Source organism: Mustela putorius, unplaced genomic scaffold (assembly GCF_011764305.1).
Source record: "Mustela putorius furo isolate JIRA1106 unplaced genomic scaffold, ASM1176430v1.1 tig00000450_pilon_pilon_pilon, whole genome shotgun sequence".
Lineage (NCBI taxonomy): Eukaryota > Metazoa > Chordata > Mammalia > Carnivora > Mustelidae > Mustela > Mustela putorius.
The window spans coordinates 26,106,352-26,118,767 of NW_025421385.1; the positions used below are offsets into that span (position 1 = coordinate 26,106,352).

General features: G+C 38.4%; 1 protein-coding gene across 3 annotated transcripts in view; it reads left to right on the forward strand.

Moving 5' to 3' along the window:
• The window catches only part of LOC101674902 (prolyl endopeptidase), a 113,688-nt gene that overhangs the window by 48,506 nt on the left and 52,766 nt on the right, over positions 1-12,416 (forward strand). For all 3 annotated transcript variants that reach the window (XM_045080258.1, XM_004753430.3, XM_004753431.3), the window contains one exon: positions 892-997. In XM_045080258.1, coding sequence (XP_044936193.1) covers positions 892-997 — 106 coding nt within the window. The remainder of the gene's footprint in view (positions 1-891; positions 998-12,416) is intronic.

Consider the following 12,416-nt stretch of genomic DNA (forward strand, 5'->3'; position numbering starts at 1 on the left):
TAACATGTTCAGAATTTTTGTGACGTGTTACTTGTAATAGGAAGAAAATAAAAATAAAACATTTATTCGTGGGAAAAAGGATCAATTAATTTTGGTATATTTTTAGATCTGAATACTGCATAGCAATTAAAAAATGAAATTAAATATACGTATGTTGACATGGATTGATTTTTTAAATTACATTGAATTAAAAAAGGTTAATTCCAAAATGATATGTGTGTGCATTTATATAGAGTTTGAAACCACTTCTATTTCATTTTGGAAACTCAAAATTATAATATATTGTTTGTCATATTAGTCTACCAAGATTGTTTTTGCTACCTGAGATTCTCCTGTTTAATACTACCAAGGAAATCCACAGAAGCACAGGCTTTTGGTCTTTTACATCGTGTTGTAGAGGCAACTAAAGATACCCAAGGATCTGCTCAGTAGAAACCGCATCACATCACCAAGTTGCACCACCGATGAACTTTATTGTGTCCTGCCTGTTTTGCTAATTCTTACTCATTTACAAAAGTATTAAAATATGTGACCCATGATGAAATTTCAGGGTCAGGGATATTGATATTTAGAATGGCAGATTGCATGTATTCTCAGTTAAAGCCTAGACTATAAATTTAAATAAAAATCACATTGAGTCACGACATGCAGTTATATCTGTTGATATTTTCCATTTAAGTATTTCACTATGCTTTTTTTTTTTTTCAAATTGTGATGCAAAAGAAAAATAAATTAAAATTGATGTTTATCTTTTTTCTGACTTTCTTTGCCAGTCATAAATTTGGGGTAACCATATGACATTTGAGGTTAACCTTTATTTTTTAGTTAACAGTGGTTTCACAAAAGAGATTTTCTAATCAGCCCCCTGCCCTGTTTTTATTTCCTTCCTAGTTGTCTGACGATGGTCGCTATGTCTTATTATCAATAAGGGAGGGATGTGATCCAGTAAACCGACTCTGGTACTGTGACCTACAGCAGGAATCCAATGGCATCAGTGGTAAGTTATCTTTCAAACAGGCAATAGTCCAGAAAGCTCCATTAAGAAGCAATTATTTTGATCTTTTAATTGATTTCCCAAGAAACCTCCTTCCATTCAGCCGTATGAACCCTCAGTTCATATTTTTTCTTTCAGTATTGTTGCATAAAATGAGGAAAAATTGAATGAAGCTCTTTGTTGGCTTTAGCATTTTCTCCATAAATTGAGGTTAACCATATACTTTGCATATGAATGTGGACGTGTCTGTTGATTATTGCAGATGAAGATTATTGCAGTTAAAGAGAATCTAGCTCTTTGGTCTGCAAAGCACTGTAATTGTCTAGATGTAATGGTGCAAAGTGTCACAGGCAAAAGGAAGAGACCCGTGAGAATTAGTCAGGTTAACAGGTAATTATAAGGTGGTTTCCTAGCACTGAGCCACATGCACAGTAACAGCCTGATTTTGCTTTCTGGGAGCCTTATACATCATGAGAGTAAGCATAGGACCAGCCAGCTACAGATTGTGGCGGTGGCTCATTTTAAATGTTGCTCTCTTTGAGCCTCTAGGTCATAGCAGCAGCATTATCGAGTGCTAAAGCTTTCCAGCTGCACAATTTACTGTGCTAAGAATACCCAGACCCCAAAACTGCACAGATAGGCTGGCACTCGGATAAGGACAGGAAACTAATTACACTGTTCTGGTTAAAATAAATATATTTTAGAGAATGTGATGCAGATTTTCAAACTATATAATTTGAGTGCATTTTAAATTATTAAATTACTTCACTGTGTTACATTATGATAAGAAAATATACATTTTTTTTTTGATCGGGCATTGCTTCATTTTTAAACTTCTCCCAACATTCTTAGATACTGTAGAGCGCCATTCCCAGATGCAGAAGGATGAAGTCAGCAGATTGATTCAGGTGTGACATATATATCCATTTAATAAAGATACTTGTAGGGTTTTTTCTGTTAAAAAAAAAAAAAAAGATACACCCATTTTGATTTCAAAAGGAAGTTGCAAGAACCACGCCAGTTGTCACGTTCTTTGACAGGAGCAAAACCAGCACCTAAGAATTGTTCGCTTGAGTTTCCAGTCTAGTCGACACGGAACTGAACCTCTGAAGAATGGGATCTGGAAAAAACAGGGACAGCTGTTACTCTGCTGTTACCCACACAGTATTCCTTTGTGAGTCTGAGATAGTGGAAAGAACTTCACTTTTCTCCACTTTATTATAAATTCCAGTTCCGTCATTCTTCCTCTAGAGAGCGCCAGTTTCATTTTCTTTTTATTACTTTCTCATTATATATTTAAATTATTAGCTAGACTTGTTATTAAATGATGCAAGTTAACAAATCAAAAAACACAAATTGCTTAATTTCCTTTAAGTACAAGGAGGAGAATTTCTTCCATAGACCAGTATACTGAACTCGTATTGCTGTGTCCGCTTTAATAATAGTAATAACTGAGTGAAACTTACAGAAGAGCTGGCAGAACTCAAGGAAAATCTGTTGTCTTCCAGACCTCTTGGTCTTTATCTTTTTTTTTTTTTTTTAACTTTGCATACTTTTTATCCCCCAATTTATCATTGCCATATTATGGAGGAATTAGAGAAGAGGGTATGATCCCTAGAGACTGAGATTCTGGAAGGAAGATGGCAGAGAGGTACACCAGGCCATCACAAATAAAATGCTAGACACTGTAGCCCTGAAAGAACAGGAAGGAGAAAGAAGGGAAGCGTCTAAGGAACCGTAAATGGCAATAATGCATGCAGCTGGGAAGCTCCTGTTCACAAAACAAGCCAGCTCCTGGCCGGCCTTCCCAGTTGGATCTTCCTTGAGTTTCCTTGACTTCCTTGACTGTTGTCTCTGCTTCTTAGGTGGCTGTTTTGCAGTCTAGGTGAAGAGCCCAGTGCTCTTACTTTAGCGATTACCATTTTCCAATTGTTCTCTCTCTTTTTTTAAATCATCCAGAGGAATTTTAAGGTTATTTTGTCATGATCTGAACAGAAGTCCAGCCATATGTTGGACTAGGGCTGTGTGTAAACCTGTAAATTTATTTGGTATTTGATCTCTCAGTGGAACCACTTTTTTTTTTTTTTTACTTTTTTAACTTTTACATAAGCTCTACACCCAGCATAGGGCTTTGAACTCACAATCCTGAGATCAGGAGTCTCATGCTCTACTGACTGAGCCAGCCAGGTGCCCCATAACCATATACTACTTGTTAGAGTTACTCCTAGGTATATGTAGTTATTGATGGCTTGTGAAGGTATCTATCAAGGTTTACCCAAAGAAGCAGAACCAGTAGGAGACATACATTAAGAGATGTTTTGTAAGAAACGGGCCTATGTGACTTGAGGGCTGGCTAGCTAAGTCTGAAATCAGTAGGGCAGGCCACCAGGAAAAACAGTCTGGAATTCTCAGGCACAGGCTGAAGCTGCTGTCCACAGGTGGTATTTCTTCTTTCTCAGAGAAACCTCACTTCCCGGAGAAGACATTTCAACTGATTCAATCAGCCCTGCCTAGATTATCTAGGATAATCTCCTTTACCTAAAGTCAACTGATTATGGTCTTTAATCACACCTACAAAACACCTTGGCAGTAACACTTGGGGTCAGTATTTGATTGATTAACTCCAGACATGTCAAAAAGACCATCCAAGTGAGCTCATGGAAAACCACAGAGAGAGCAAACAAGTCTGACCATACGAACCTGATTTCATTTTTTAATAAGGTGACTAAACTGACCAGTATTTGGAATTCATTGAGGCGCTTAAAAAAGTACGTGATATCCTATAGATTTGGAAGCGAATAATAAGATAGGTGGATTGGAAGCTGTTGATTCATACACTGATATGCATACTGAAGGCACTAGGGAGTGTTGGCCCATGACAGCTGCTAATGTCGCGGTCTGGCTCAGCTTGCCATCTCTTTTTCATCATTGCTTCACTAGCATCAACTCTGTGGATGACGTAAACCTCAGAGTAGTTACTCCTTTGAATGGCAGTCCTAGGATTCTGAAAGCTCTCGACAGTCACAATGATCGGCCAGTACTAATTAAGATGAAATGGGGATCCATTTCTGCGCTTGGGTTTAAGTCAGTTGCATACAACAATATTTTTTTTTAATTTTTATTTTTTTTATTAACATACAATGTATTATTAGCCCCAGGGGTACAGGTCTGTGAATCGTTAGGCTTACACAGTACACAGCATTCACCACAGCACATACCCTCCCCAATATCCATAACCCAGCCACCTTCTCCCTACCTCCCTCCCCCGGCAACCCTCAGTTTGTTTTGTGAGATTAAGAGTCTGTTGTGGTTTAGCTCCCTCCTGATCCCACCTTGTTTGATTTATTCTTTTCATACCACCCAAACTCCTTACCTTGCCTCTCAATTCCTCGTATCAGGGAGATCATATGATAATTGTCTTTCTCTGATTGACTTATTTTGCTAACCATAGTACCCTCTAGTTCCATCCATGTCGTCACAAATGGCAAAATTTCATTTCTTTTGATGGCTGCGTAGTATCCATTTGCATATGACAATATTAAAGAGAGTTTGTTCGTTTGTTTGAATTGACAGCTGGTTCATTAGGAGTCGATAATATGATTATTGCTGTTTTAAAGAGACAAGTACTATGAGTTGAACTGTTGAAGACATTAAGAATAGTTAGTTTATAACAGGAGAGACCTAGCAGATCAAGATAGTGATCATTAAAAATTTTTTAAATAACCCCTACTGACCAGGGTTGAATGTATTGCAACAATAACCAGAACACTTTCAAGTCTGATGTGAATTTTAGTCTCAGCTCCAAGACTAACTAACTGGTGAGCCTGGAGTTGGAATGTTTTCTCTCACTATTTCCATGACTACTGATGGGGAAGGAATACCTACATCAGGAGGAATTGTGAGGCATAATGAAGAGGTATGGAATACAGCTTAGCAGGGTTCCTGGCACATAGTAGGTTCTAGGAATTCCTCCCTTCTTTTTTCCATTGTTTATTGACTGAAAGAGAAATATTTGGAATGAGCACACTTTGATTTGGGAAACCACGGGAAAATAGATTGAGGAAGTCCTAGAATAAATAGTTAACCTTCTGTATCAAAGCTGCTCTAAACACAGATCTTAGTATTGACTTGTTTCCTGCAAAATCAGATTCATAATAAAAAAGAAATGTCCTTTCATTAACAAAAACATAAATAGGTGTGTCTGTAAGTGCAAGACTGTGTGGGGAGATGTCTAATTTTTGATAATTGATAATTGAAATTTCAGGGGTTTATATGCCAGAGATCTTTTTCTTGCTATTTCCTTACCTGATGCATGCTTGTAATATTTTTTAAACGAGGGGAATAATAACTAACATTTAACTGAAATGCTAAATGTGCTAGTTAACTATCCGATGAGTTGAACTTGAATAGCCGGTGACCAAAAACTAAATCTGTTACGAAATCTTTCATTTTATATTGCTGAAACTTAACCCAAAGCCTTCTGCTATGATTTTAATCTTTCTTGCCTTAAAGGCAGGGAAAATGATCAGCATTTTCATGCAAATTAATTCTTCATTTATTAGGGCATCACTGAATTGCTTGTCAGGAAAACTAAATAACTTTACTTTGGTAGCACTTTTTAACTTTTCTGTCAACTTTGCCTCCCAAGAAAACCTTCTTTCCCTGTGCATTTTGAAATGAGAATCACAAAAAGCACAAAAAAGTGGCTGATGGCTGTACAATATCATAGAAAAAACAGGACACAGAGAAAACAAAACTACAAAAATACAGGATGGGAAAAAAAAAATCCTAGAGCCTTGAGAGTTAAAGGAGTTCCCTGTGAAACTGGATTCCTTTGTCATTTACATTTGTCTTGTAAATTCCAATTTTTCTTCTCCAATCTGCTGAACATTTGCCACTCTGTTAGCCGGATCTTTCCTCAGAGAACCTCCTTTCCACCACTTACATCTGCAGTATTTTCACTTAAGAATGATATCTGTTACAAACTGAGGGCTGTAGCTTTTCCCTAGAACTGCAAATCAGGGTGGTTGGCTGCTCCTTTCCTGATCTTTACGTCCAGGTAAGTCCTCTGACTCACCTCATTCACCACTATGTAGAAACAGCACTAGGCATATATATGATTTCCTAGGTGTTCAAAACCGCCAAGTAGGTGCCTTCCAAAGAACATCACACCCCCTTTGGTGCCGGCTGCCGGAGACATGTTCTGAGTTGCTCTCTCTCTACTTTCTTTGGGGAAGGAGAGATTTTTGTCTTAGCCGTGAGCACACTTTCTCATGCCGTCGGTTGACGCCTTTCCTTCTCCAGTTAACTGTTTTCTTTTGCCAAATTCTGATTTCTTTTTCTCTCCATACAAAAATAAAACAAAACCAGTAAGAACACTTTGAGTATTTGTGAGCTGCATGAGATCAGGGACCTTGTCTGTCTTGCTCTCTGGATTGCCCAGCCCCTAGAGCAGTGCCTGACAGATAACAAGGACTCGGTCCTTGACCAGACTTTACTTAGTCTTCCCTAAGTCCTCTTCCTAGCTAGGCCTCAACCTTGGTTCCTTGGCCTCCTCCTCCCTCATTGGACCAACATAGCTTAGTTGTGACAAGAATCTCACTACATCAATTTAGAGAGAATCCCCTACCGTCCTGATCACCCTTGATATCTGGTAAAATTCCTCACTCCCCCCCTACCCACTGTCCTCCACATGCTGATGACTTTGACCTGCTGTCACCAAGAATATTCTTGGGTCAGTTTCACAAGAACTCCTCTACTCTATGTGTCTTCTCAGTGACTACCCCTCTGTCCGTTCTGCTTATTGGCTATCTTTTTCCCAGCTATCTTTTTTGTATTTGGAGTTAAGTCTGATCTCTCTCTCATATTGTGATAGTCTTGATTATCTCAACAGTCCTAAATACAGTCTTCTTTACCATTTTAACAAGTGTAAGATAATTTTTTTTCTTTAACATAGACTCATAGAAGGTGGGTTCCAGCTTGTCTTGAATATCATTGGCCCTTTGTGGCTCCTGGTGCTCAGAGGGCCCTGCTTTATAAGCCAACTTCCATCAGTAACTGTTAAATTTTCTTGGAAGCATTTTGAATCTTCACTTTTCTGGCCACCTAAATTTTTTTTAGTTGAATTTTTATCCTTTGTTAAACTGAGAATGGTGAATAGGTACAGACCATGTTTCTCCAGTCCTGTATATTGTACAAGCAGGAGATTTTTGCTTCTCTTTGTCTGTTCCTTGTTTAAGACCAAAAATGAGGAAACCACTTAGGACCCCAGGCTGGCATGATAATTTAATCATTCTGCAGTAGAAAAGACAGCTGAGTCTTGACTCCTGTGATTCTTAATGTGATTGATGCCAGTAGATTAGTTGAAATTAATCATTCTGAACCTTGGAAGAAAATGATCCGTGTCTAGATTTTCTTAGTTATATTTTCTCTACTTTTCTTAATAGTTTTTTGAATTATATATGTATTTTGTTTCCTAAGTTTATTATCCTATTTTGAATATGCAGTTGGCCCTTGAACAGCCCTAATTTGACCTTTGCACATCCATGTTTACACGGATTTTTCCTTTTCTTGATAATAAATACAGTATTAAACTGTAAAGGTATTTTCTCTTAAGATTTTTTAGTGGTCACTTCCCTGTAGCTTACGTTATTGTAAGGATACTGTATATAATACACATAACATACAAAATATATGCTAATTGACTCGTGGTGTTGTCAGGAAAGCTTCCAGTCGACAGTGGTCCAGTAGTAAAGTTTTGAGGGAGGTAAAAGTATACGTGGATTTTTGACTCTGCCCGGGATGGTGTTCCTAACCCTTGCACTGTTCAACGGTCAATAGTATGTAAAGTTACTTCATATCAACTAAATTGGGAATGAATTTTCACATATTTTCTCTATTACTGTTAAATATCAGGACTTAGATCTGTTCTTTTTTCATATATTGGGACTTCAAAAAATTTCATTAAAATTTAATTTATACCATGAAAATATAAGCGATGGTTTTCAACATTCTCTTATATAAATTTATCTTAGTGTTCAATATAGTTAATGTACATTTCTGAATAGTTTTATTGGAAGAGTATGAGACTACGACTTTAAATTCGATTGCTTCTGTTGTCTTCACACTGTCAACAGATACATATATTTCAGTCTGAAATGCAGGATTGTATAAATGTTACCTGTTTAGTTATGAAGCAGACACATAGCAGCACCCCACTCTGTGCAGTTCTTCCTCCCCTGGTGTGCGCCCCGCCTGCTGGGCCCAATTTCAGGGCGCATCGGTGCTGTGACCTGGCACACAGGCCCAGGCGCAGAGGTAGGACAGCTCTGGAGTTGAAAACACTCAGGTCCCTCTCACTCCCCTCTGGGTTTTTGGTTGTTGTTGTTCCCTCTCTTTTTGGTTCTTTCAATTTTTCTGTGAAAGGTCAGAGACTTTATTTCATCTTTTATAGGGTGACCAACAAAAGAGACTCTGACCATTTGGCCCAGTTTTGAATGAATTTAAACTTGTATGAGAGGTTTTTAAGTAGAATCTTTAGGAAGCAATTATTAGGTGAAAAGATCTATCAGAGCCTGAAATCCTTGTTAGTGACATAACGTACTCCTGGCACGAATGTCACCGTCCTCCAGGCAGGCCCAAAGTGGTCTTTGCTCCCAATTGCAGCATTAACGAAGCCTTCGGCAAAAAAGACAGGTGGTGCGGACATCATTGATCATCAAAAGAAATACCACCTCACCCTTACTAAATCCAGACTTTCACCACCCTGTCTGCTTTTTCCTTTTTTGCTGAAAGTTTGAGCCTTCTAGGCTGATGAAGTTTCCAGCACTCAGCATGTTGTTTTAGTACTTCCATGTCATTAAATAAGAAAATTGGCTTTCTTCTGAATAAGAAATGCATTTACACTCCGGATTATATGTAAAAATAAAAGGAGCTCAGTATTCATCAGACACCTAAATGGCTCCTTTGGCCATCTCTGGCTAACGCAGGGCACACCTCTTGTTTCTAGGTAGCCGGGACCATAGTGACTCCACGGGTCATACCTTGTGGGGCTGAGGTGGAGTGGAAAGGGGGAGATAAACATTTGAGAAACTTGAAATGAAAGAGTTGTCCAAAGTGTAGCAAGCTCAGCTGAGTGTGAAGAGCCGGACGCACAGGGGAGGGGGACGTCTCTGGGAGACAGGGAGTCATGAGAAAAGAGTGCGTTTCAGAGCGGGAATGCAAGAAGGGCAAAAAGAATTGGAACATCAAAAGATAACATAAAAATAAGACGTGGATTTTGAAGTAAAATAAGTAGTAGTGATAAAATTAGTATTTTCACTAATTTTAAAATGAGTGATTTTAAGGGCTTTTTCTAGGAAAATAGCTGTGTGTTGTGACAGATGGAAATCAGATTTTAAAGTTCACTATTAGCAAATCAGGCTGTTCAGAAGCCACATTTAGCTTATTTTTGTCATTTGAAGAATGCTGGGATTATTTGGAATAGTAGTAAGTATTGACTATTTAACATTTTCTGTGTGCCAAATTCTGAGCAAAGAGTGTCGAGAATTCATGTAGCCTTCTCAACAACCTCTGAGGAGCACATGTTATCCCCAGGAGCCTGGGATGTGAGGCCAGTTCACTTTCCTGAGATAAAGATTCAGACTCAGGTCAGCTGATACACCCAAACCCATGTTCTAACCATCACTATGAGGCAGGGGAGGTGGAAAGAAGTTGGCAGGCCAGGAACAGCCACCTCCCCCGCCCCCCTTCGGTTTTAGAGCAAGTCCACACTTTCCATTTGTTTATGTTGTTACATAGTGTTTCATAAAGTATAAAAGCACTTTATAGCTCCTGTTACTAGAGAGCTTATGAAAATTTTCTATGAAACATAGTTAATACCATGCATTTTCAAAGAAAGCAATAAAAGTAATGACTTTGCTCTAGGGAAAGCACAAGATGAATTATTTTAAGCTAATCTTCACTCAGTAAACAAATCATTCTCCCACCAAGAATCAGGTCTATAAAAAGTAATTTTAACTTTAATGTGAAGAAGTTTGGGAATTGGATTCTTTTGGCTTCAGAGCGAATAATGTCACTTACAGAGAAAAGAATCTAAGAAAAGGTTGGCAAAAAACCGAGATGTTTGGGAGTTAAGCCATGTCTCTTTTTTAAAAGTAATTTTTCTGTGTTCCATTTAAATCAATAGAGTTCTGGCTTGTGAATAGCAAAACTGAGTGAGCCCCATTGTTCAACTGAAATACCATTTCTCTTGAATTATTTCGTGCCAGAGCCCTGAGGAGCAAGGAGCTCAGGAGAGCAGAAGTATTTTTGAGCTCCATTTTAAATGTGCCAGTACTCTGAACCACCTTTGTATAAGTCCAGCCACATAACTCCAATTTGAATGAATTTATGACTTGTAGTATTTATTAATGACTGAGGTTAATACTCCAGAATTTGATGGTAGATAACAACTGTACACTGTTATTTCAGTGTTCACTGGAGCCTTGATTATTTGAAACAAATGTGCCACATCTTCAGGCTCCCCTGATTATATAGAGATAGTGACAGTCAAATGTCTACCGTGCCTTTGGTAGATGTTTCAGTGACTTTTTGTGTTGGGGGTGGGGTGGCTAGGGTCATAATAAATATCACTACAATGGCAGCAAGACCTTTTCAGGTAGAAACCGTAAGATGGTTACTTTGAGAAATAAAGGTTGCACATCAGGAAATGTTTTATTGTCAGGGGAACATTTAAGGAATCTGACATTTTCCTGAGCCAAAACTCTTGTGTCTACAAATGTCATAGTCCAGAAAATTGTGATTCATCACTCTTATTATAAACAAACGTACTTTTCTGATTGTCTGCAATTTTTACATTACCCACTAAGTTTTTAGTTATTTACTTACTCTTCTAAGGAATATTTTTTGTCCCCCCCCTTTATTTATTTATTTTTTTAAGATTTTATTTATTTATTTTTTTGTCAGAGAGCGAGAGAGCGAGCGAGAGCGCAAGTGCACAGGCAGACAGAGTGGTAGAGGGAGAAGCGGGCTCCCTACGGAACAAGGAGCCCGATGTGGGACTCGATCCCAGAACCCTAGGATCACAACCTGAGCCGAAGGCAGCTGCTCAACGAACTGAGCCACCCAGGCGTCCCTTTCCCCCCCCTTTTAAAGCATTGTTTTCTGTAAATTAAAAAATGAAGTTACCTTTGGTTACCTCCTTTTGAGATTAGCAGTTTGTCACTAAAAAAAATTATAATTTGAATGCACAGCTTAATCTTTATAAAAATTAATTGTCTTTGAAGGAGTTTAGCAGATTATATATTCTGAGTAACCTCCCAGTTGAAATAACTGAAATGCTGTAAGAAGTTTATAAAGTATCTTTCTAAATATATTGTTAAATTAGTACACAGAACAAGAGAAACCATAGAGACCAAAGGCAAAATGAAAGCAGGAATCCTGGATTGTTCTGGGTTGTTCCTCCTGGGGTTTGGGGGTTGATTTCCCATCCGATGGCCACCTAGAGCAATGGGATGGTGGATAAAGCCTCTGGTTCTCCATGTTGGAAAGTCCAATAAGGGATACTGTCAATGTAATGGTGATTAAGAAATAAACCTAGGAGTGGGGAAATGGGGAGTGAGAAGAGGAGGAAAACCTGCTTGCCTTTACCTTCGTACTAGTGAGGGAGAGGTAGTAGCAGGGTGTGAATTCTCCTAAAACATGAGAAAGACTGACGTGGGTACAGTTGTCTGGATTGCCCCTCTGAGGTCCAAAAGTCCTCATACCAATAATTTAACTTAAAGGGTTCCCAGGTTCATTGCCTCCCAACATGCAAATGGAATCCAAATGGAAGTCTTCTCTGAAGGAGTGCCACTTTAACCAGGCCTCCACGAATTGCCACAGATAATGTTTCAAGGGAAATCATTTCACAGTCAAAAATCTCAAATTAAAGAAAAAAGTCACAGGGGCACCTGGGTGGCTCAGTGGATTAAGCCTCTGCCTTTGCCTCAGGTCATGGTCTCAGGGTCCTGGGATTGAACCCCACATCAGGCTCTCTGCTCAGCAGAGAGCCTGCTCCCCCACCCCCTGCCTGCCTCTCTGCCTACTCATGATCTCTCTCTCTGTCAAATAAATAAATAAAACCTTTTTTTTTTTTTTTAAAAAGTCACAAATCAGACAAAATCACCAGCATGAGCAATAGAAAGAACAACCAGAAGAAGCAGAGTGGACTTATCCCATTCCTAATGTAAAATAAGTACATTAAATATACTTTTAAAAATAAATAATGTAATAAACAAACAAATAAATAAATAAATAATGTGATTCTGCTTTTACAAAAATAAACAAGAAGCTTGGAAGTATGAGCAGGAAATGACATATCATAAAGAATGACCAGACGGGAAGAAGACTAATGGAATTTCTGCAAATAAGAAATGTGGTT